At 43.7% G+C, this 26,046-nt stretch overlaps 1 protein-coding gene across 1 annotated transcript in view; it reads left to right on the top strand.

Moving 5' to 3' along the window:
• The window catches only part of LOC148506844 (uncharacterized), a 43,849-nt gene extending 21,409 nt beyond the window's left edge, over window positions 1-22,440 (top strand). Inside the window, exons 5-7 of the mRNA XM_088446090.1 lie at window positions 5,319-5,690; window positions 16,423-16,521; window positions 21,780-22,440. Of these exons, the coding sequence (XP_088302216.1) occupies window positions 5,319-5,690; window positions 16,423-16,521; window positions 21,780-21,787 (479 nt within the window). The 3' untranslated portion in view covers window positions 21,788-22,440. The remainder of the gene's footprint in view (window positions 1-5,318; window positions 5,691-16,422; window positions 16,522-21,779) is intronic.
• Window positions 22,441-26,046: the final 3,606 nt, after the last annotated feature.

The raw sequence follows: 26,046 nt of genomic DNA, 5'->3' as shown, positions 1-26,046 counted from the left end.
GCGCCATCTTTCCAGGGATTTATTCCAAAAGCAATAGAATGAGCAGAAGAGAGCAAAGACTGGTGCAGTGCTATAGCTTTGACCAGCTCCTGTGCAGGTGCCTTCTTTCTAACGATTTCACCTGACAGGTAGCAGCACTAGATATAGGTACGGAAGGGACCTTTGGGGCCATATGTACCATACAGTCTGCACCTATAATATCTAAACCACTGCACACATTCCAAAGAGATAAATGCATATACTGTATGTGGCTATTTTTCAGAGTTGTATGAATCTCTTGGTGCTAATGATCCCTGGGTGTTTTCTTAGTTTGCTTAGTTTGTGCAACAGAGTGTCCTAACACCTTGTCTGTGTGCGATACAACTACCACCTTTCTGTGCAACAGTGCAACATTACAATCCACCAGTGTGCATTGGTTTACCATCTGCTGATGCAGTTGTGCATCATTCACCATTCCTCCAGTGTAAGCTGCCGGTGCCAACCCGTATACAAGTGCCAACTTCTTGAGCAGCAGTGTGTCAGTAAATTCCGCCAGTGTGTGATGTTTTACCATCTGCTGACGCAGTTGTGCGTCATTTACCACTCTTCCAGTGTAAGCTGCCAGTGCCAACCCATGGCTCAGTAGCACTTCAAGTATCTACTGCATATTTATACAAGTACCAGTTCTCTATACTTCTTGTAGAAGTATACTTACAGGGCCACCGGTTATTTTGCCTCTATTCCTAACGTGTCAGACACCTGTCCAAAGGGCCGCGACCTGCCAGCTGGGTGCAGCTCAAACCCATATTCCACATGGAGGGGTCACTAGTGAACACCTCCCAGTTGGTTAGACTTCATGCCTTTGGACAGGTCTCATCAACATTTGATATTGATGGATGAGGAGGTCCTATATCCAGGCCCCATGCCTTCAGCGTCTCACCAGTCCAGGGACCTCAGCTTCCATCCCCTCAATAGGGAATTCCTCAACATCAAAAGTGACAGTCTGGAGTGAAGGACAGCATTCCAGTTGGCTGGGACACTCACTGTAGGGTTCCCTATCTGTCCTAAATGCCTGTAAAATTGGGCATGACAGGGATGCTCTGACTTGCAGTTTGCCAGTAAAAATATGTAATATTTTCCATAAAACAATGATTATTACCACAACACCAATAGCCCTGGATTGTTGGGATAAGCCCTAGTGCCATCAGCATATAGCTGGTTTCTGGGTGAAGCCTAGTGCTGGTTTTAGCAAAAAAAAAAATAGAATTTAAATTCTAAGATGTTCCCCATAACATATTTTGATCCTAGCTATTATCTTCTAGAAGGTGTTAGATAAATGAAATGTAGAACCTGTTTAGTTGCTATGGGCAACATCTCCACTTCTATCGAACTCACACATTAGTTAATATACCCCTAAGAGGCAACTAATTTTTGGGGGGATTTTGTATGTGTTTTCTTAGTGGTTTTGTGATGGTCTTCCAAACCTCCTATTGATAAATTAGGTGGTTAATACGTTTTCAATGCAAAAAAACAGGGAGAGTAATGTGCAGTCTAAATGGGAGTTTTCCTGTTGATTTTGCTGATGTTGAACAGTAAACCAGCAGGATTCAAAACTGAAGTGAAAATGCAGAAAACCTGGTGATTGTGCCAACCCAACATTAGCATTTCCCCCTAATCTCTCCCCTTTCTGTGTTCCTATTTACTTGTGTTTACCCCCTGATCTGCTCCGTGTTACCTTTCTGTCCTCTCTTCCAGTTCTCTTACTGCCCCCTGTCCGTGTCAGTTCTTGTCCACATACTTTATCTGCCCCTTTCTCTTATGTCTTTTCTTATTCCTATCTTACCAATTGTATTGTCTGTCATTTATTGCACCCATCTCAAATGTCATGGATCTGTCTCTTGTCCTCATTTCTCCATCACAACTATATCCTGTCCTCTCCACCTATAAAGCCATTTTCTAGGGCAGCCTGAGTGAGTAACTTTCTGTGATTGAACTTAACCAGGGAATGGGAAAAGCAGAAGAGGAATCTTTAACTAGGTGCACTTGGGCAATGTATCAAATTTTAAAATATAACTTTGATTATATCATATGATAAAATATTAATATACTACGTAGATAACATATGAGAAGCAAGCAAAACAAAAACAGAGAAGAATGTACAAAGAAATGAGGAAGTGTTTAAAATGCAGTTCCGCTGGTGCTAATAATTATAAGTATCCCAAATGTTATGGTGCTGTCACACTGTATTTGATAACTAATTTATACAATAATTAAATGTTCTTGCTGTATGTTATTCAGCTGCTGTATCAATATCAGTTCTCATTGATTTCACACTATGAGGTATAACCATAGTTCTATATTGTTTGTATGGTACAAAGTTCTTAGGATTGTGATAATCAAGTAGTATAGTTGTTACAGAACTTCCCCCAATGATCGCAACAATGTTGTTATGAAGTTGTTACATAGAGTACATAGTGTATTATACTGTTACATATACACAATATTCACTGTGACTAATAATCGGTACCACAGTGATTATACAGGAATCTAACTGACATCCTGTTATCCTTGGTATAAAAATCTTATGATATAACTGGACCAACAATCAGTTATTATACCTTATTGCATTTATTTATTTATTCTTCACTATAAGATTTTTAGATAGAATTATTATTCTATATGACTGATGTGTGAGCAGGTTTGCGCTGGGAATAATTTCTTTGTTATAGAATAAAAGGGCGCCTGTTTTCAATAGATGGTTTGGCCTGTGAGAAAGTGATTTGTATAGCGAAACGCGCATCGGCAATTCCGCTGATGCTGTGTACCACTTTATCAAACAATATATGCTGAGAATGTCCCACTAACTTGCCTTTCACATGGAGACACTGTGCTGTGCAGTGCTCTATTGAATATATGTCTGTGGGAGACTAGAGTCATTGATACTGTGCACAGCGCTAGCAACGAGGGTTGCTGCTAGTTCTATATTACCCAGGGGTTTCACCCCTTAATTACCATACTGTATATCTACACTACAGTATCCTATCATTGACGATACACTTATCCTGCTGTGTGTCAGGTGCCTGACTGCAGTAATTGAAAAAGCTGCATAATGTAACCACTTATCTTAAAATGATACATGACCGATTTACCTTACAAGTGGTTTACAATTTACACCGAATACCATTTATAATTAATGGAAGTGAAAGGATAATATTACAACCGATATCAGTGTAAAATATCATATCATAAGATTTTTATACCAAGGATAACAGGATGTCAGTTAGATTCCCGTATAATCACTGTGGTACCAATTATTAGTCACAGTGAATATTGTGTATATGTAACAGTATAATACACTATGTACTCTATGTAACAACTTCATAACAACATTGTTGTGATTATAGGGGGAAGTTCTGTAACAACTATACTACTTGATTATCACAATCCTAAGAACTTTGTACAGTACAAACAATATAGAACTATGGTTACACCTCATAGTGTGAAATCAATGAGAACTGATATTGATACAGCAGCTGAATAACACACAGCAAGAACATTTAATTATTGTATAAATTAGTTATCAAATACAGTGTGACAGCACCATAACATTTGGGATACAAATAATTACTAGCACCAGCGGAACTGCATTTTAAACACTTCTTCATTTCTTTGCACATTCTTCTCTTTTTTTGTTTTTATTTTGCTTGCTTCTCATATGTTATCTACGTAGTATATTAATATTTTATCATATGATATAATAAAAGTTGTATTTTAAAATGTTATACATTGCCCGAGTGCACCTAGTTAAAGATTCCTTTTCCACTTTTCCCATTCCCTGGTTAAGTTCAAATTATCTGTATGCAATCTTTGGTAGCACCCCTCCCTGTTGGACTCTAGAATTTATATAATATACTGTTATACGTGACGTGTCCGGGAAGAGGCATGGCAATCAAACACTATATCAAGACTCCAGTGCAGTGGATATATCTATGGCATGTAGTCAGTTTGCCCTTATTGTTACATTGATACATTACAGAAAGCAACAAAATCATAAATTAGAGTTGTGCGCTGACCCCCGTGTTTTGATTTTGGATCATTTTAAAAAAAAAAAAATTAAAAAGTGTTTAAAACCAGCTAATATCCGTTAATTTATGCATTACAAAACCCAAACTGCAGATGTAAAATCCAAATTCCAATCCACAAAAAGATCAGAACCGCATCTCAGATTTATCAGGATTCACGAAATTCAGGTGGATTCGTAATTTTGGAGAACTGAGGCCCTGATTTAGAGCTGAACACTCTGAGCAGAACGCTCGCTCTGAATCAAGGCCGTCCTATTTAAATGTGGAGCGGCCTTATGGATGCTCGCATAGCTGTGGGTTACCACCCACAGCTTATGCGAGCGTCCATGATGATGGTCGCGATGGTCAAGACCATCGCGACCATCGGGCTTGCGACGAGACCCTGCGGTAGGGTCTCGCTGCCGCAAGCCCAGGAGTGATTTTGGCTCTATCAGAGCCAAAGTCACTCCCACTGACATCATTACTGATGTCAGTGGGGCCGGCTTCAGACGGTAGGCGTTCCCATGGGAACGCCTCCGTCTGGCCGCCACACCCCCGGCATGCTCACCAAAGGGGGCGTGCTGTCTGTCACCATCGACAGCACGCCCCCTTTGGTGCGAGACCCCGAGCGACGTATTTCTCGTCGCTCGCCGGGTCTCGCGCATGCGCACGACGGAGCTCCCTCCGTCGTGCGCATTCTCACAACATCGACCTGCTTGCGAGCGAACTTTGCTCACGAGCGGGTCTGAATGACCCCCTGAACCTCTAGCAGAAATGCCCAGAATTACAGTGGGAAAAGAGATCTAATCAGCAGTGTCTGTTACTGGTGAGATGGGATGAATAATTAAAAATAATATTTTCAAGTACAGTAGGGGGTTTTAATGTAAGTCTCAAAACTTTAACCATTGCTGTACTGTACATCTAATAATTTATTTTATACTAGAATTTATTGTATTTGTTATCCCAATCCCTGCTATGTTTGCTAACACTGAGGGTTGTACTGACATCTGTGCCCCAATGCTGGTCTCCTATAGTCTAATTCATTGTTTTCTTTTTCTGGAAATATTTCAAAAAATACTTTTCTGATTCCATGTTCACAAAATGTTTCACCAGTCACAGAACATGTGCAAGCACCAGGGTGACATATATCATACACTAACAATTATACATAATACTACACAAATATATTACTAAACATTACAATAAATCACCAGTTATTAATCCTATAAAATAATGTTGAGATCAATCATTGTTCTAAATTACATTTTATCTTTCTAGATCCCTGGTACCTGTACAACTTATATGTTCGAGTTAAGCAGCCAAATAATATCACAGCTGATACAGGAGGTTCTGTGACACTGAGCTGCTCATACAGTTATTTCAGAGATAGAGATGTCCTGTGTGTGAATGTTTACTGGAGAGTGAACAGCACAAATGGGTCTTACGCCTACCACCCCTACCAGGAAATGGTTCATCCCAGGTATAAAGGAAGAACAATGATTACAGGATTATCAGATCTCAGCATACAGGGGGTGCAGGTAGCAGACAGTGCCCCTTACTACTGCTTTCTGACTATCAAGGTGTGCGATGGTGATGAAAAAGTTAAACAAATAGCTGTATATGGAGAAGGAACCAGACTGATCATAAAAGGTAAATTGAAAATGAATGATAAAAAAATAAAAGAAAATTATTTACTTTGAAGTTTGTAAAAAATGACTACTTACCTGCTTCTGTGTGCACCATACATGCCTACTCTCCCAGGAATCGCGGGAGGCTCACGATTTTTCGGGTAACCCCCCGCGATCCCGGAAGAGTAGGCATATCTCCCGCATCCCGCCCACTTCCTAGTGAAGTGGGCAGGACGGGGAGATTTTACCTGAAATTATCGGGTTCGTCAGGAAGTGGCGGGGCTAAATTAGACAAATCTCATCATTTAGCCCCGCCCCCTCCTCACGGACCCGCGAATCACAGGGGTTTTCTGTAAAGGGGACGGGGCCTAAAGCCGTCTATCGTCTGGCCCCGCCCCCCAAAGAGGAGAGCAGCAGGTCCTCTCCTGCTGCTCCCGGAAAGCTGCCCAACAATGTAGGTAAGTATGGTGTGCACTTGTGCAATGTAATACTGTACATCAACTAAATCTCAGTATAGAGTTAGGATTAAGTGGAAACAAATGTGCAATATAGTCATGTAAGGGGTACAAGTACATTTATTTATGTGTTGCATGTGTGATGCCCCGTATCATTGCACAGAGCCACTTTAAGATTGATCATTGCAGCTCTGTGAGATCTGGGTGCAGGAGCTGCAGCTGGACTATAGCTGACATGATCCCTACTGAGCACATAGGAAGTGCAAATGTGCCAGGGGTGCCGAGGGAAGGGGCGGGTACTAATTACCTGGGCACGGGCTTGTTGGAAGGGTTTAACAGGGACCTGGGTCTGAAAACACCCCCCTCCCTAATACCAGTCAGCAGGCCAGCACATGCTACTGTGTGCTTTGCTGCAGTGGGATATCTGGGAGACTGATCACTGCTGCCACTGAGCAACAACAGTTCTCCTCTGCTCTGCATGCGGGGGGGGGGGTGAGCAATCACGCTGATCATGCCCTCCTGGATGTGCACCAGGCTGAGCGGCTTACAGTGCTCCCCCTCCCCAGCTCGCAACGATGCTTCGTGGCACTTTAAATAGGTTTTTTCTTAAAGCGGGCATGGTCATGGCTTCCCCAATTAGGCCACACCCCCTCAATAGTAATCATTTCTGGGCTGGCTCTCCACAGGCCCTGAAATGCTCACTCAGCAGAAGAGATGCCAGAGAAACTGGGAAGTGGACAGCTCCAGGTGGGCATTGAGAGGCGGACTGCCACTGAGATGTCATTATCAGAGGATGGAGTTGCTATTCATAGGAGATGGGACGAATTTGTCTGCTTCATTAAGCAGAGAAGTTGGCCTGACTTGCCACCACATTAGTAGGGAAAACACTGAGTACAGAGGCATTCCAGGGGATGCCCCCTGAGTTACCAAAGTTACTATGAGGACCCCTTGAGATTATTATTGAAGGGAATCTGCTTGACCATGTTTGTGCTGAGTAAGCTGAGAGATTTGTCTCAAGTTGCTAGTTAGGTAAATGCCTCATGAACAATCCAGAGATAAGCCGAGCTGCAAGGACAGTTTAAAGTACAACTGCAAGCAGTGTGCCTGGGACTTACAGTGCCACAGAGGACAGTGTTTCAGCGTGAGCTTTGAGAGGAGAGCTGCACCCAGACTTGTGTCTACTGGATTTGCAGACAAAAACAATTGTATTATTTGCTAGTAAGTAACTATTATTGACAATAGACATTGTTACTGTACCTACTAAACTTATTACAGCACTGCAACAATAGACAGCCACATTTACCTTAATTAAACAGTGCACTTAAAGATTACACTAGTGACTTGGGCAGCCTTAAAAGGGTAAAAGCTGCAATAAGTGTCCAGGACTGTTAGGAAAGGAAACACCAAACATTTGATGATCCAGTCTGATAGAGCTGTAGTTTCAAATGTAGCTCCATATATAGGTCTGAAGAATCACAATAAAGTCAGAAATATTTGCAAAACAGATTGGTGAAAGCATTAGTACTATTGACTGTCTTGTACAATGTTATTTATGCTATGGGGATAATGTATTACAAGTTTATACTACTATGTATTCATTGCTTAATTTTAAGGTTTATAGTTTGAGAAAAACTATATTTAAAATATGGGACCCAGTCTAAGTCCAGTTTCTGGGTCCATAATAAAATACTTCTTGTATTTATTAAGTTGTGTTTTAGTGTGCCTGGGGATGGGAATCCTTTGCCTCTCTGCTGTGGTGTGGTTGAGATAAAACAAATAGGCTTCTGGAAATTGATACCAAAGTGGAAATCAGAATCCTTGTATCCTGCCCCAACTAGGTAACACCAGGGGATAAATTTACGAAGATTCGAGTTTGGTCAAGTTAGCATTCTCTGAAGAGTTTGGACATTTTTATCCAATCGCAAATGTCAAAGTTGGGAGAGAAATCTCCTTTGCTACAGGAAAAGTCTGGAAAGTTAGCAAACTCTCTTTAATTCACTATTGGCCAAACTCAAGTAACTTTTTTCTAGTAAAGATAGAATTCGGGAATTTACCAAGATGATTGTTTCAAAACTCTCATGAGAATGGACAAAACTCGTGTCCAAACTAATTCACCTGCCTGTGAGCTGCAAATTCTGCAGAAACATACACAGAACAGTGTGATCCATGTTTGTTTCTGTCTGCAAATAGCCCAAAAATAGTTAAATGTTTAAAAAAATGACGTAGGGTCCCCCACCAAAATGCATAACCAGCCCCAGACTGCTCAGCCTGTCCTTGTTCCTAAAAATATGAGGTAAAAAATGAGTAGGGTTACTCTGTATTTTAGGAACTAGCACTGGACTGCTGATCCTGTCCTCATCCTGAGCTCCCCAGGCTTAGCCTGAATCCCAGGGCTCTTCCCTCACCCCTGGGCTGTGGGTACCGGGGTAATAGTAGTGTAAAAAGTAAGAAACTATTGTTTTTTACTGTGGAATTACAGGTGCCAACATGCATGCCCTTTGGCACTTCTGAAACTGCACAGGCACCTGTACTCCTGCTGTAAAATAAATAGTTATAAAACCATAACACACACCATAGAAAATATAACTTTATTACATACACCTACCTACCCCTCTCATACATACTTTTCTGCTGTCCGACGATCAGTCCACTTCTCCAAGTAGAAGTCCAAAGGGAGTACCTGTGAAAAAAGTAGCTATACTCACCTCCATCCTGGCGCCAGTCTCCTTAGCATCCCCGGGTCTTGGCAAAAGAACAAACTGGCACCCGGACCAAACATTTACATTAACGATGTATGCGTGTGACCACGTACACCACTAACCGGCTCCTGACTGTCTGACCAGTCCACGTGAGAACTGTCAGGGGCCAGCAGCCAATCAGTGGCTGCTAACTGTAAAGTGGCCACTGATTGTGTCCCACAGGAATTGCATATAGTTGTACACCACCCCATAATTGAAGTTGATACCCTATGAATAATAAATATGCAGATTTCTACTTCAGGGTCCATAGGGGGTCCACAGGGTTGACCTTGGGGTATAGGTTGGGAACCAAATCCGGGCACCACGCAGTTAAAGCTTTTAGCTCCCAGGATGCACTGGGTCCACTCTCCCTATAACCCCACCCCCAAGCCAGAGGCACCTCAGTTTAAGTTGTGCCCGGCCAGAGTCGGGTCACCGTTTAGTGCAGTGGGGAGCTGATTAGCAGCTCCTAAGCTTTATTTTTTCTAAGTACAGAGTTTTTTTATTTTTACTTTGGACTTTCAGAGCGGCAGCGTCGGACTGTCCATAGGACGTCTAAGCTGCCGCTCCGTCACCCCGCCGGCGCTGAGACGCCAGTACAGATCTGGGGATCTCAGTGGGACCCCAGAGTCTGTACTAGCCGGACTCTGCGGGCGCCAAGGACTGCTGCCGGATCCACGGGGAGCAGGTAAGATCGCGGATCACCGCTTGCGGTGATCCGCGCATTTAATATGCAGTCCTGTGCCTCCGGTCTCCGGGGACTGACCGGAGGCGCCGGCAGTGGCGGCGGGCCCCCCATACCCCATGTGTCCACTAGACCACCAGGGACTTACTGATCGGCGCTGGGAGCCGGCGTCCCGGGAGGTTAATAGCCGGCCAGGGGAGGAAGCTTTCCCTGTTACAGCGGCTCCTCCCCTCAGCTCAGCGCGCCTTTCAGTATGTATAGTCTGGCATCGCTGAGCTGTTTCCTCCGCAGGCCACGCTTCTTCTGAGGTCTCCAGCGGCCATTTTCTTGTGGTGCAGCAGCAGAGCTCCGGAGATGGCAGTGAGTCCAGTCCCCCTGCGTACCTCACCATCAGGTCAGTGTACACAGCGCTGTAGCCTTCCCAGACACTGAATCTGGGTAAGTTGAATGCAGTGTAATAGTGCAGTATATTATATGACATGTTTATGTATATATGTATATATCTGCATGGTATGTGACTTATGCTAGTGCTGACTGTCTGTATTTAATTCTCTCACCTGTCAGTGTATATCTATCCCTTTTCTTTATCTGCCCTAATACAGCTGTACTTGGGGTGGTTCTGAGACCTCACATTTATATACTTGTTAATATTTGTGAGGTTTGTCACATACTGTTGCGTGCTGCACGTTGCCATATTTTAGATGGAACTGTGTGTTGCATACGCTGAAAATGGGTCCCTGCAGCTAATTTTTGGCATCAGTCAGGACCAGTATAGCGCTGCTTAATATTTCCGCCAAGAGGGTTGGTCAGATATATCTGACCAGGAGATAGAGCATTATACTACACCCATTTTTCCTATCCTGCAAGCCATGTGCTGCAGGTGTTAGTGCGGAGGATTTGACTCATAAAGGGTTCTGTATGTGGCGTCATCTGGTGCCGGCCCCTTTCACGACCCCCTTGGGCGGTTTGTTTTCTCGGGATCCTCTCAATTGCGGATTGCCGGGTGGGCCCCATTGTTGTACCTCACTTGGGGTTACTCCACCATACTGCCCTTTTCATCTCAGGGTATCTCACAGTTTCTTGCACTCTTCCCCTGTGACACAGACTATCGCTCCCTGCAGGGGTTTTCGCAGTATATGAATTCCCCCTGGTGCCACAATAGTCTGTCATGCCCCTTGCAGGGATTACCACAACAGCCACCCTGGGTGGTGTCGTTTTCTATGAAACGCAAATTGGCGTGGTTGACGCCCTGTGGTTACTTCCCAGTTGGCTCTGCATGTACTGGATACTGTTTTGGGCTCTTTCCCTCTTACGGGTGGAAGCCTATTTCAGGTATTATTATCCCTGCTTTAGGGCTGGTAGCAGGTCCATTCTGGTTAGAGTGAATGTTGACCTGCACCTGTATCATACACCCTCAGTCTTACATGCCTTCGGGTTCCCTGTTGCTGACTAGCGGGTGGATCGCATAGCGGGACTCTGGCTGTTGCCAGATAGGAGGTGTTACAACAGTGTTTGGCTTCCTGTCCCAAATTCCCTGAGGGTCATCACGAGCCCCTCCTGGGGTGGATGGGCGTGTTACTCGTCTGATTACAGACGTTACTACGCCTCCCATTCCTGCGTGGTCTGTAGGTGGTAACTCTGCCTGAAATCGGTATACTTGCTTTCAGGGGTTGTTACCCATCCTACCATGGCTATAGCATGGTTGGTTAATACTATTGCATATTGGGCTGATGCATTTGGAACATTTTTTCCCCTCCAACACGTCGGGGGTTCAAATGTATTTGGTTGCTCTCGTAATATATGCAGTTGTCATAGGTGGAAATGCCTATATTGGATACCAGTCTCCTAACTTTCAGAGTTCCGGCTGCGACTGTATCCTCCGTAATACCCTATGGCTGCGCTCTGGGAATGCAGAGGTGCAGATACCATCTTTAGGGTTGATCTTGGTTGGTCCTGACCTTGTCAAGATTGTAGTAACATTGGCAGTATTACTAACGACAAGTTTACCGCTTTCAGCTATGCCCTCTACAAGGCCTCAGACTAAGTCTGTAAAGTCTTTTTGTCCTCTGGGTCAGCCTAAAGGTCTGTTTCTTCGTAGACTGTCGGCATCTACAAGGGCCGACATATCCAGTACCGAGCAGGCCTGGACTGCCAGCCAATCCTGCTTCTGAACCTACGGATATCTCTTCAGCCTGACGGGACAGGCCTACAACTGGGAGATACCGATTTTCTCAGTTCGCCCGGTACTAGTGTCAAGTTGCCGTGGCTACGTGGGTAGGAGGGTACGCCCTCTCTTTGCTCAGGCGGCCTCTTTACAAGGGCCTTACAGATCCAGAAAGCTATGCAGTTGTTGCGGTAAGCGGACCTAATTAGGCCATCCCCACTATCTCAGTGAGGGACTGGTTGTTCTGCTTTCTTTCTGGTGCGGTGGCTGAATGGTCCTCTTTGGCCTATTCTCTGTCTCAATTCCTTGAACCAGTTCCTAATGCTACCTGGGCTCAGGAGGAAATCCCTATGCTCCATCATACGATGTTTGGAACCTGGGGACTTTATGGTACCTTTCCTCAGCATGGGCTGAGGTTTGCTGTATCACAGCAACACTTACAATTTTTCGGGCTCTGCCTGTTGGGACTGTCCTCAGCCCCACAGGGGTTTACCAGTGTTTTGGATTTTCTGACAGTTCTCCTGTTCAGTATATCCCAATGCTCCTGTACCTGGACGGCCTCCTGCTCTTAGCGGGATCACCGGGGTACTTTACAGCCAGGTCAGGATGACTGTGGCTTCAGGGTGCAGACGTTTAATCAACGGGGAAAAAGTCCTCCCTGCATCCCTCTCTGGGTATTCTTCATCTAGGATCCCTGCTGGATTCTCAGAATCTGAGAATTCTTCTGGCGTAAGACGGAATCTCCACTCTTCCATTAGGAGTACGTGGTTGTCTGCGCAGTCGACATATGTCTTTACACTCTGGGATGCATGGTGGAATGGGCTCAGTTCCATTCCAGACCTTTCCATAATTGGCTCATCTCTAGATGGAACAAGCTTTTTCTGTCGGATCACTGTTCAAACGATGATGCTCTCTCCGGAGGCAAGTCGGTCCCTGTCCGGGTGGCTATGGCCATCTCGTCCAGGGTATTCTTTGCTATGGACAGTGTCTGGTTCGCATCCTTTTCAGTGCAGTTGGACGTCTGTCGATTCCACCCTGTCAATTAACTTACTCTGGCATAACTCTTGTTTCCCGGTGAACCTGAAAAGGTTCAGTCCGACAGGGTCAGGACAGTGGCTTCCTTTTTAGCAACACTGTTCGTTGGGTGGCAATGACAGGTATGTCACATATTCGGACATAGTCCGAGGGTCTCCTCCCGACCATCTCGGCAGCATTCATTTCAGGAGCTCTCCATTGGGAAGCGGGAGTCCTCAGCCGTCACGACGTGCATCCCGGGGACTAGTCTCTTCCCCAAGAGAGGTTTCATCTCCTGGTGAGCAGGGGGGGCCCCCCTGAGGTGACCCTCAGGGCCTTCTGACTTTATTACACTATGGTGTTACAGTCCAGCTCTGGGCATTCTGAAGCAACCTTCAGCAACTCTTTGTCGATGAAGTGGTCCTTTCACTTTGTGTACCTCTGTTCTCCGGTCTCCCTTCTTCCTCGAGGTCTTTGGAAGTGTTTCAATGGAGACGGAGATGCTTTCCTGCTGGTGGCTCCTGATTGTCCCAGATGTCAGGGGTATTTGGATTTTCGGAGTCTCTCCATCGATACTCCATTCCTGATGCTTCGCTGCCCGGACCTGTTGTCTCAGGGTCCTTGGTTTTGCCTTGGACCTGGGTCGTTTGTCATTGACTGTGTCCCTACAGTGGTCTTACGGCTTCCCTGGCTTTGTCATCGTTGGAATGATTAGAGCACATGGATCAGCTTTTGCTGGGACCTACCACAAACTGTGGCAACCATAAATCTTATGGTATTGTACCTGTCGATACAATCCTCCGGTGTCCAGGATTTCCAGATATTCTGGCATTCCTTCTGGCTGGCTTGGGTTTCACACTTGGCCTGGTCTTCCTGACAGTGCGGATCTCTACACTGTCAGTATGGTTAAGATATGGAATTGCTCCACTCTGGTATCCAGTTCATCCTTTGGAGTGTTTTCTGGATTATGCTTCCATTTGTCCTCCCTAGGGACTCCTTGGGAGTTAGTAGTGGTTCTTCGTTCCCTCCGGGGACAGTCAATGGAACCGCTGGTTGTGATAGCCATTACATGGTCTATTGCTTAGGCTCTCTCTTTCTCTCAGGGTGTTTATATCAACCAGGAGAGTGTCTGAATTGGGAGCGTTCTCATATGGCTCCCTCTTCTGGAGGGCATCATGTCAGGGTGTGAGTTGCTCTCGCCCTGTGTTTCTTCTTAGTGGTTTTCAGGTTCCATATTATTCTGGAACTTATGGTACGGCCATTCTGTCCCCAGTCCTCTCGGCTGGTGTGGCCTCATTGACTGTGGTCCGGCCTCTTTGGATTTATGTGATCCATTAAGGTTCCTTACGGAAATCGGACTCCTTATTGGTGGTCTGAGATTTCTGGTTTTCACAGGAAAGGATGGCCGGCCTATAACCAAATGTTGGTGGATGGCCTCGTAGGTCTTCCTCAGGGGCCTACCCATGGGTAGGCCTTTCTGTTGTTGATGCTTGTTTTTTCTCGGGCCATGTAACCCTCGTGGGCGGCTCGCTGTGGCGCCTCGGCTGTTTTGCCTTACTAGGTGGCTACGTGGTCTTCTGTCCACACCTTTTTAAGGATCTAGGCATTGGTTTCCTTTGCATCTCAGGATGCTTCCTTTTTGGCGACGGATTCTCCTCTCAGCACAGGAGCGTCCCCACCCTTGGTTGAACTGCTTTGGGACATCCCCAAGGTCAACCCTGTGGACCCCCTATGGACCCTGAAGTAGAAAACAAGAGATATGGTAAGAACTTACCTTTGTTATCTCTGTTTCTACGAAGTCCATAGGGTCCACAGGGCGCCCGCCCTGACGCACCTGGCTTCATATGGGCTGTGTGGCTGGTCACCGGTTTTCCGTCTCCCATTTCTGTGAGTATGGTTATTGAGTGTTCCAGTTTTCTCTCTCTTTTTCTCTCCTCCTCCGGCCTTTGGCTACTTACAAACTGAGGTGCCTCTGGCTTGGGGGTGGGGTTATAGGGAGAGTGGACCCAGTGCATCCTGGGAGCTAAAAGCTTTAACTGCGTGGTGCCCGGATTTGGTTCCCAACCTATACCCCAAGGTCAATCCTGTGGACCCTATGGACTTCGTAGAAACAGAGATAACAAAGGTAAGTTCTTACCATATCTCTTGTTTTTGTATTCAGAAAGCCAACTGATGTTGATCAGTTTAGGTCGGTTTTAAATCAATCTAAATTGACCTTTAGTAAATTTAAGCCCTAGTGTACTAGGCTAACTGAAGTTGAAACCCTACAGACAATAAATATGTGCATTTTGCTTTCAGAAAGCCTACCGTTGATGATTGATTTAGATGCATTTTAAAACATTCTAAATGACCTTATGAGGGCACATCTGTACATATTGACAGATGAAGATAGACTTATACCCCTTTTACACTGCCGTAATAACCCGGGTTATTGCCAAGTTTACCATTATCGCAGAAAAGGGTCCCTGAAAAATAACCTGAGTCCAGTGACTGAATTTGACTCTGATCACAACCAGGGTTGAATTTGGGAAGTACCTGGTTTATGGTGCGATGTAAATGGCATGACCTGGGTCACGATGACCTGGGCCATGCCTCAAACCAGCAGATTGGCGTAATGCTTAGAGATGACATCATCACCAAGTATCCACTGTAACGTCAGAAGACCTGGGCCACAGAAGACCAGGGTCCAGTGTGAATGGTTGGACATGAAAATAACCGGGTCCAGACACCAGTGAAAAAGGGGTAAAAGCTTACTCTGACCCATGCTCAGTGTCCTAGATTGCAGCCATAAAAGAGACATAGAGGGGGAAAGAGATGAAGAGGGGTATATATAGTCATAGAGATGAGAGACTGATGGGATGAAACAAAATGAGAAAGAAGAAGAGAGAAAAGCAAAAGAAGGAATAGATAAAGGGAGACACACATTTAGAAGCTGATTGGTAGTATGTGCAACTTGTACACTTTATCTCTCTCTAAGGTTTAATAGATCTCCGCTTGATTGAGAGGTGGACATCATTAGAATATTGGCACAAATGTACCAATTGTTACCACCAGGGAAAGCATATCAGAATTGCATTGGGTTCCATGTAATATTGAAGAGTGTTTCACGGCAGTGAATGGGGAGGTAGCAATCTGCAGTGCATGTATAGCAGGCATGTCGGTGTCAGGGAGAGCATTGTGCAGTTCCACCGGTGGCCATGGACAATCGGAAATTCTGAGCAATGCATAGGTTTGTTTTTAATGTCCAATGGTGTATTCAATGTCTGTTCAATAGTGTGTCTTTAAATTCACATCGACAAAATGTGCCGGGGCCGGTGTGTGTCAATAGCATATTACCATACCAATATTAGAAGTTGAAAAAACAAAGAAATTTTAATAGAGGATAAATTACATATAATAGTTAAAAAAAAGTCGGACAGAGCCAGGTTTTACTGCTACAGTAGTAAGATATATAGTTAAAACTTGAGAATTGATTGACAGGAATTTATATATTAATGCATGCAAAATAATATGAATGACAATTATCTGCTACATTTTTTCTTTCGTTAAGATATTGTTGGGGTTTCATAATAATATTTAGAAAATAAAGAACACACAGAATAAACAGTTATTATTCTCTCTCTTTGATGTATGTACATTATTATTTAACCTTTCCTCAGTAGAGTTATCAGAACTGATTAATTTCTTGTGTTCAGTAGAAGCATCTGAGAAAGGACATAACCTACTGATCGCTTTATCCATCTCTGCTTCACTCAAACTGGTCATCATATGTGCAATGTTTATCTACTTAAAGACAGGTGAGATAATTATTTTGACTATTGTAGAAGATCCTTCTATGCCAAGTATATCAGTCATGCTTTGTGTACTTTCCCTATCAGGAATTACATTTCAATAAATAGTGTGTATAACAACTTTGTACCAACTCGCACAAACTGTGTCCACAATATTCTGTATTTTCTACAATTGCTTCATTAAACCAAACATCAGCCAGGAGTTGCATAAATCTTGAGATACAGTATTTGCTAGTCAAATTACAGTATACCCAGTTTACCCAGTGATGTCACTTCCTGGTTTATGACTCGGTTAATGTATTCCACATGCTTAGCTATCATCCAGCCCATGTGCTATTGATCACTATTGGAGAAGGATCCTTTGGCTCATCAACAGTGATTTTACCACCAGCATCATAGGTTCATAGGGCATACCCACCTGAAGGCTACCAGAAACAGTAAAGACGTAAAACCCAGTTTTTTAGGATTGCAACAATTTGAGGATAGAGAGTAACCTGAGAGGTGTAACCTAATCTGTTCATCAGGACATCAGCAAAGGAGAAATAAACCCCTACCTAGCATGAAGAGTAATTTCTAGGAATGTAGTGTTCTTATATATCCCGTCTAGAAAAACTGTGGGGGGGTGTTCTACAAAATGATAAGTAGAAGCTGCTTGGTTGCTATGGGAAACTTCTCCATTGTTTGCAAAGCCATCCCCTTAGCACAGAGAAGGAAACTATCAGGGAGGCTATCAGTGACAGAGAGGGTGGGGATTCCAGCAATCAGGGAGAAAGAAGGCTAGAGTCTTTGATCCGTTATCTAGCATATGGAGTAAGTTGGCTGAATCCAGTGGAGAGACCAGCCACCAGGAGCTCCATGAGTAAACTAACAAATGAAAATTGCCTTACGGCCAATGGACAGCATCCCCATAGTCAGTGGCACACTTTACGGAACTGTGCGAAAGTGATTAACATGTCAGGATGAGTTAGTCATAGGAGAGTTTGCATGGAAGCAGCTTGGTGGGTCGGTGCGCTGTAGTATCAGGTATCTCAATAAATCACATGACTTATAAATTAGATTTATGGCGTCTTCCACTGGTCAGTTAATGATTATCATCCTCTGGATTCAATTTTATTAGAGCTTCCAGGAATCTGACTTATTACAGTAAACCAGCTTTAATCCATCAAGATGCATTTTAAATAGTAATCCCAATCATAAAAACCTAACCAAAATGATGAGATACATGAATGGAGCACAGTCCTGATGTCCCTTAAATATATTTAGTTTTTTAAGCTATAATCTAGAGAAATAATGGAAAAGCCCAAGTTGTTAAAATGGTTGTTTCTGAAGTGATAATAGATGTAATTTTGAAGTAATATATTTAACTTTATCAATATGCACATTTGGCCAACATTGACAAAGTGGTACATTGAGCGCAGCATGGGCTCTTTTCTCAGGAGAAAATGGGTGAAACTTTCAGGCTTTCTTCTGTTTTCTAAAATAAAACTAGACACTCAAAGGGCCAAATGTAATAGGGTGAGAGTGTAGAAAATGTGAGAGTTTAGCAGTAACCTCTCACATTGGTCGAGTTGTATCTTTAATATGGGAAAACATCTGGAAGAAAATCTGAGAGTTTTTTTGGTTCAAAAACATGCGAGTTTGCCTGTTCTTGGACTTTATTACATTGGCCCAGTTCAAAAAGTGTGAGAGGTTACTGCTAAACTCTCACATTTTCTAAACTCTCACCCTATTACATTTGGCCCAAAGGGATGCAGTTTTTGTGCTGGCAGATGAGATGCTGGCAGTCAAAATACAGACGCCCAACATAATTCTGATACCCCAAAGGACATCAGGATACCGGCGTCGGCTTTCCGAACACCAGAATGCGAATGTCCGGACGGTGGTAACTATGCGCAGTTAGCCGGGGATGGAGGTGTTTGGATTAGGCAACCCTGGGAGAAAATTAGGGTTAGACACCCCCAGAGGGGTTAAGGCTAGGGTACGAGAAGAGGGGTCATGGTTAGGGACCACAGGGGGAAGGTTAGGGTTAGGCACCGCCCCGGAATGGTTAGGTTTAGGGCGCGGGAAGGGAAGGTTAGGGTTGGCACCATCGGGGCAAGGCTAGGGTTAGGCACCCCCTGGGGAAGTTAGGGTCAAGCACCACAAAGGGAGGGTAAGGGGGTGGAGAGGGGAGAGTTATGGTCCTTACCCAAGCTTGTTGGGATTCTGCACCATTTGGCATTCCAGCATCGGTATTTGAACCGGCCCAAAGTATCTTTACAAATTTATTTTAGTTGTAATCAAGAAGTGCAGGTACAAGTGAGAAAAATACTGTACTAAGACATACTGTAGGGCATATGAAGATCTTCTTTGATGTTACAGCATGTTTTCCAAGATACAATGAATGCCTGAATGAATAGCAAAAATATTCCACTAACTCAAAAACTGCACACACACTTATCGATAGGCTCCATGAGCGATATCGTTAAGTGTTTTCTCTGCACTGCTGGCTCAATGTTGTTAACGATATCGTTCAGTGACGGCACCCTCCCTCTTCCCCGTACTTGCAGAACCTGATGATATCATCATTATGCCCTGCAATTACGAGCAATGAAAGACATTGTTAATGATCCGCAGGAGTGGCCATCATTAACATATTGCATACACACTGGATGATATTTAATGCCATGAACAATAACGTTATCATAATGGTCATATCGTCCAACTTCCCATCTTGTGTGTAGGCGGCTTTACACTTAAAAATTGTCATTGTAAATCTCTGACTTTTGTTATGTATAATTACAGTAAATCATACATTTTACAAGCTTTTTCAGAATTATCTATAACTTATCCTTGCAAAAATTAGCTCTCTTAATATGATTTATTCTCTCTATTTAACTATTCTTTCGAGTGCAGTAGTTAAACTGTCCAAGTGTCTTTAAGACGCTTATTCAATTAGTCACGAGGTTCCGCCTGTACCTCACACACTACCATGATGTGAGTTATCCATCCTGGGTAACCTCACTGACCGCATCCCATAAAGTTGTGATAAAAAACATTTTCCTCTCATAAATTACCCACATTGTACTCAACATGGTATTCTGTTGGAACTTTGTGCTTAATTGAATCTGCCCCTAATTATTTTATAATAAACTCCTTCAAAATGTGTCTTTCCCTAATTCAGTCATAAATATGCACATTCTGAATGTCAACAGAATATACTACACCTTCCAGTTCATATAGTGCCTCATTACATTGTGCTCCAGATCATATTATGTCACATTACATTGTCCTCCAGTTCATTTAGTCTCTCAATCAGCATGCACAATGCTATGATGCAGCGGTAGCAGTTTTTTCCCACTTACAGTCTCAGTCACACAAAGAGATACAAGTGCCACAGATCAAATTAATCAGTACAATCTCCTGGGGTGTCCTAGTAACATCGCTTTGTGACTTACAGCCAGGGCCAAAAGTTTTGAGAATGACACAACATTAAAGCATCCTGAGACCATTCATGTGTGGGGTTGCTTCTCAGCCAAGGGAGTGGGATCACTCACAATTTGGCCTAAGAACACAGCCATGAATTAAGAATGGTACCAAAACATCCTCCAAGAGCAACTTCTCCCAACCTTCCAAGAACAGTTTGGTGATGAAAAATGCCTTTTGCAGCATGATGGAGCAGCTTGCCATAAGGCAAAAGTGATAACTAAGTGGCTCAGGGAACAAAACATCGAAATTTTGGGTCCATGGCCAGGAAATTCCCCAGACCTTAATCCCATTGAGAACATGTGGTCAATTCTCAAGAGGCGGGTGGACAAACAAAAACCAACAAATTCTGACAAACTCCAAGCATCGATTAGGTCAGAATGGGCGGCCATCAGTCAGTATGTGGCCCAGAATTTGATTGACAGTATGCCAGGGTGAATTGCAGAGGTCTCGAAAAAGAAGGGTCACCACTGCAAATATTAATTTAGAAATAGACGTCTGTGCTTGATAAAATATATAGAGAGGAGCGGCAGGGAATGATTCATACACTTCACAAATTGGCTATAAACAGTTTTAATAACTAATAAAATAAATTATAATTCATTGACCGGTCAAATAAAATCACAATAACAACCTATAATACATACACAAATATATAGAGAAAGCAACGTTGCAAATTTTATATTAATAAAAACATTTATCTTAAATAGCAGAACTATATTTAAATAGGATTGGTTCAAGGAGGTGGATCATAAACCATCCAAAAAGATTTTTCAAAGTCCAAAAAATTTAAAAAACAAAAAAGGGGGGATAGTTTCAAATCATCCACATCTGCAGTAGTGGTGATAATAAGCAAAATCCAAGTTACAGCTCACAGTCACACTTAAACTTAATAAATATTGTAACACGCTCCATAGAACTCCATACGATCACATGTTACCGATTCCTTGCAGAATCCCACACAAAAAATCAATGGTGGGGCTATGTAGCTGAGACAGTGTGACGGAGGGGGGGGGGAGACACGGCCTCTTTAGGAGAGATAAAGTGTACAGCAGCTAGCCTTGCATTGGTATAATTCCTTCCAGCCATATCTCAATACCAGTCTCAACCCCTGAACCGCAAATATTCAGATAATGTCCTTCTCATGTCTCCCAAGTCTTCCAAATACTGCAGGTAGGTGTTAGAAGTATCCCAAGTAGGTCCAATGTTGTCCTCTAACCGGTTTCGCTCCACACCATGGGGGCTTTATCTAAGATCACCACTGCAAATATTGACTCTTTGCATAAACTTAATGTAATTGTCAATAAAAGCCTTTGACACTTATGAAATACTGTAATGTTACTTCAGTATATCATAGTAACATCTGACAAAAAGGTCTAAAAACACTGAGGCAGCAAACTTTGTGATAGCCAATACTTGTGTCATTCTCAAAACTTTTGGCCATGGCTGTAGATTCATTTTCGACAAAAAAAAGATGCCAGATGCTAGCAGAGTTTCACGTGACCAATCTGCTCACTCATGCCAGGAATATCTCGCTGCCCTAAGCATCCTTAGAATGCTCCAAGCAAGCAGCTTCTCCTTGGTCCCAATGGACCCATCCCCTTTTTGTGACATCATCACATCACAAATTCAGGGGGTGGGGCTGACATCACATATTCAGGGGCGGGGCTGGAACATTGCACATTATTGACCTGCTGCAGGCTTGCTTATGAGTATGGGCATAAATCTTATACCTGGGCATTTACCTTTTACATTTCTATTTTTTTTATTTACCTTTTTCTCTCCTTTTGATTTTTCAGGTCTATGAAGAGATGTTTGGGGGCATCAGACTTATTATTCAGCACCACAAGACATTAAGATCTTCCAGGATTGCAGATAAGATGGAGATATGTCTCTATACAAAGGGATTATTCTAGTCTGCAAATGTTATATATAATGTAAGGAGTCAATAAACACAGTAACATCACTAATAGTAATAGTAAAAGTAATATAAGGCAGCAATACTCTATGTATTAATTAATTTACAATATTTTACATATAGTAAATATGTACAAGTAAACAAGTCAGCAGTAACATTCTACCACTTTTACAATTGGACATTCCTCTGAAGAAATCACATGTTATATAAAGAAACGCATCAGGATCATGGATTTATTCCTACATTGCTTGGCTTTATCATTGCTTTGCTGCTTTATTTAATCGCTTTTGACCCCTGAACATATTCCAAGGGAGGACATTAATCACTGATTGCTTGCAGCCACAGGAATTACTATCAGAGGATCCCGAGCCAGTACTGTACTATGAGCTTTGTCGGCCTCCTAATTGTGATATTTATCTTTATGAGGAAAAGGTGCCTCATAAGGACTCCTGGAAAGAAGAAATTTACATGGACATGTGTCTCCATCTCTTTGTGGCAAATAAGCTGTATATTTCTATGAGCAACATTTAATAGTACAATCTATGCTGAGAATAATAGTTGCTTTCTAAATTAGCATTTAATGTCTGAGCAAAGTCTTTTTGTTATTTTATATAATATTATCATATGATATTTTGGGTTGGGAACGGGATGTTGGCGCTTAGAATTCCGGCGGTCAGAATCCCGATGCCAGCATCCCAACTTGGTTAGGATACCGACACCTGTCACTACCCCTACCCTTAAACCTAATCCTCCCTCCCCACAGCCTAACATAACCTTCACCCTCACAGCCTAAGCCTAACCCTCTCACCTACAGCCTAACTCTAACCCTCTCCCTGGTGCCTAACCCGTAACCCTAACCCTCCCCTAACCCCAATACATACAATCAGAATTATTGCAGCATTATTGTGACTGGTGCCGTGATTCCAGTGCTACATCCTGATATTTGTATCCGACTACAATCACACCTGGGTGTGTATATTAATTTTACTACAAAACAATTTATGGAGATTGAATTGTAACATTATCTGGTTCTAGTTTTATATTTTATATTTATTATCTATTTTTTTGTTGCCGGTGCTGCCTTATAATTAATTTGTCTTTATGTTCCAATTGTGTAAGCTATACAGAGGCCTAATTTTAGGCTACCAGCTGTAATAATTAATGAGATTATTTTCCCCTAGTAACAGCGCCATTGAGGTTCTCTCCCATTTTCTGCTGTACAGCTGGACATAGGACTGTTCTTGTGCACAACATATTTATTTCCATACTGTATATGTGCACCAAACGTTTGTGAGCAGATAAATGCATATAGACATTTGCTTATTACCTAATTACCATTATAGTTGGTGTATGCCTTGGGAATGTTAGAGGGCTGTTCTAATGATCACCATCTGGGTATCTGGTCACATGGTCAACATATTTCACATGGCAAAGTCATGTTGACACTATAATGCTGACATGGTTCTACTTGTCGACAGGCATCATGTCAACAGCCTCAGAATGCCAGCAGTTAGGTCTAGGGGCTGTTGGGAGGCTTAGGAACTAGGGGGAGGTAAGGGTTAGGCTGTGGGTGGGTGAGGGGTGTTAGGGTTGTTGATTATTATTATTATTATTATTATTATTATCCTTTATTTATATGGCGCCACAAGTGTTCTGCAGCGCCTTACATAGTACATAGAACTAATAGGTGAACAAGAAACAAGTAATAAACAATACATTAAAGTACAGGACAAGGACACAGCTTATACACATTGTTGAAATAGTGATTAAAGCACTCACAATAAGCTGCCAGGAATTGGCGGTCCCGTGTTAGGTGCCCTAATGGGGAGTAGAGAGTAGAAGAAAATGTAAAGAGAAGCACATGAGGGAAGAGGTCCCTGCTCGTGAGAGCTTACATTCTAAGGGGAGGGGCAGACAGACAGGCGTGACACAGAAGGGGAAGATTGGAAGGAAAGAGCATGAGGTGGGTTAGGATGAGTACTGGAAGGCCTGGATGAAGTAGTGGGTCTTGAGAGCCTGTTTGAAGATTTGTAGAGAGGTGGAGAGTCTGATGGGGAGAGGGAGAGCATTCCAAAGGTAGGGAGCAGCATGGGCAAAATCTCGGATGTGGGAGTGGGAGGAAGTAATCAGTTGGCAAGAGAGGCGGCATGCATTAGTTGAGCGAAGTAGGGGGGCAGGAGTGTGAAGGGAGAGAAGGTCAGAAATGTATGCGGGAGAGGATTTGGTGAGGGCTTTGTAGGCGAATGTAAGAACCTTGAATTGGCATCTGAAGGGGAAGGGGAGCCAGTGAAGGGCTTGAAGGAGAGGGGAAGCAGATGTAGAACATCTGGAGAGGAAGATGAGCCGAGCAGCAGCATTAAGAACCGATTGTAGTGGAGAGAGGTGAGAGACTTGGAGGCCAGCTAGAAGAAGGTTACAGTAGTCCAATCTGGAGATGACCAGTGAATGGATGAGGGTTTTAGTGGCATCCTGGGTGAGGAAGGGAATAATCCTGGAGATATTTTTAGGTGAAAATGGCAGGACTGCGAGAGGTAATGAATGTGCGGTTTAAACGAGAGGGAGGAGTCTAGGATAACTCCAAGACACTTTGGGGCTAGAGGAGATAGTTGTGCCATCAATAGATAATGAAATTGTGGAAAGTGATGTAGTGGAAGAGGGTGGGAAGATGATCAGCTCAGTCTTAGACATGTTAAGTTTAAGTAAGCGCTGGGACATCCACGAAGAGACAGCAGAGAGACAGTTGGAGATACGGGTAAGGAGCTCAGGGGTGAGCTCAGGGGTGGAAAGGTAAATTTGAGTATCATCTGCATAGAGATGATATTGGAGGTCAAATGAGTTAATGAGTTCACCCAAAGAGGATGCATATAGGGAGAAAAGGAGAGGTCCAAGAACAGAACCTTGGGGAACTCCTACCTTTAGTGGAAGTGGAGGGGAAGAGGAGTCATGAGAGGAGACAGTGAAGAAACGGTCAGAGAGGTAGGAGGAAAGCCAAGAGAGGGCAGTGTCATGTAGACCGAGAGAGTAAAGGATTTGCAGGAGGAGAGGGTGGTCTACAGTGTCAAATGCAGCAGAGAGGTCAAGGAGAATGAGCAGAGAGTAGTGGCCCTTGGTTTTGGCATCAAGGAGGTCATTGCTGACTTTCGTGAGGGCAGTTTCAGTGGAGTGGAGAGATCGGAAGCCAGATTGAAATGAGTCAAGGAGGGAGTGGGAAGAAAGAAAGGTGGTAAGGCGGTTGTAGACAATACGCTCAAGGAGTTTGGAAGCAAAAGGGAGAAGAGAGATGGGTCAATAGTTGGAAAGTATGTTAGGATCAAGGGTAGGTTTTTTAAGAATGGGGGAGACAAGAGCATGTTTGAATGCAGAAGGGACAGTGCCAGATGATAGGGAGAGATTAAGGAGGTGAGCCAGATGGGAACAGGCAGAAGGAGACAGGTGGGAGAGGAGACGGGAAGGGATAGGGTCAAGAGGGGAGGTGGAAGGGGGGGCGGACCGGATGAGGGCCATGACTTCCTCTCCAGAAGCAGGGGAGAAGGATGTCAGAGTTGGTGAGACAGAAGGGGAGGGGTGGTAAGGGTAAGGAGGGGGAGGAGTGCTGAGGGTCTGATGGGATATGATGTCCTCACGTATAGAGACAATTTTAGATGTAAAGTAGGTGGCAAAGTTGAGGGCAGAGAGCGAGGAGGGAAGGCAAGGAGGGGCAGGGCAGAGTAGGGAGTTGAAAGTGGCAAAGAGACGCCGGGGGTTTGAGGACTGGGAGGAGATGAGGTTCTTGAAATATGTTTGTTTGGAGAGAGACAAGGCAGCACTGTAGGAAGAGAGAATAAATTTGAAATGGAGGAAGTCAGCCTTAGAGCGTGACTTTCTCCACTGACGCTCTGCAATTCTTGAACACTTTTGCAGGTATCTGGTGCATTTGGAATGCCAGGGTTGTGGTGTGGATCTGCGAGGGTGAGTGGTTATTGCTGGAGCAACAGAATCAAGAGCAGAAGTAAGGGAGTAATTGTACAGGGAAGTAGCTTGTTCAGGACAGGAGAGAGAAATGATAGGGGAGTGAAGAGAGTCCTGCAGGGAGGAAAAGGTAACAGTGTCAATAGCCTCAATATTACGCTTAGTAATTGTAGCTTTAGGAGTTAGAGGAGGGGAAGGAG

The sequence above is a fragment of the Taudactylus pleione genome, unplaced genomic scaffold (genome assembly GCF_031769625.1).
Source record: "Taudactylus pleione unplaced genomic scaffold, aTauple2 ptg000393l, whole genome shotgun sequence".
Taxonomy (NCBI): Eukaryota; Metazoa; Chordata; class Amphibia; order Anura; family Myobatrachidae; genus Taudactylus; species Taudactylus pleione.
The sequence above is the reverse complement of the archived record's forward strand: the minus strand, read 5'-3'. Positions and strand labels throughout refer to the sequence as shown.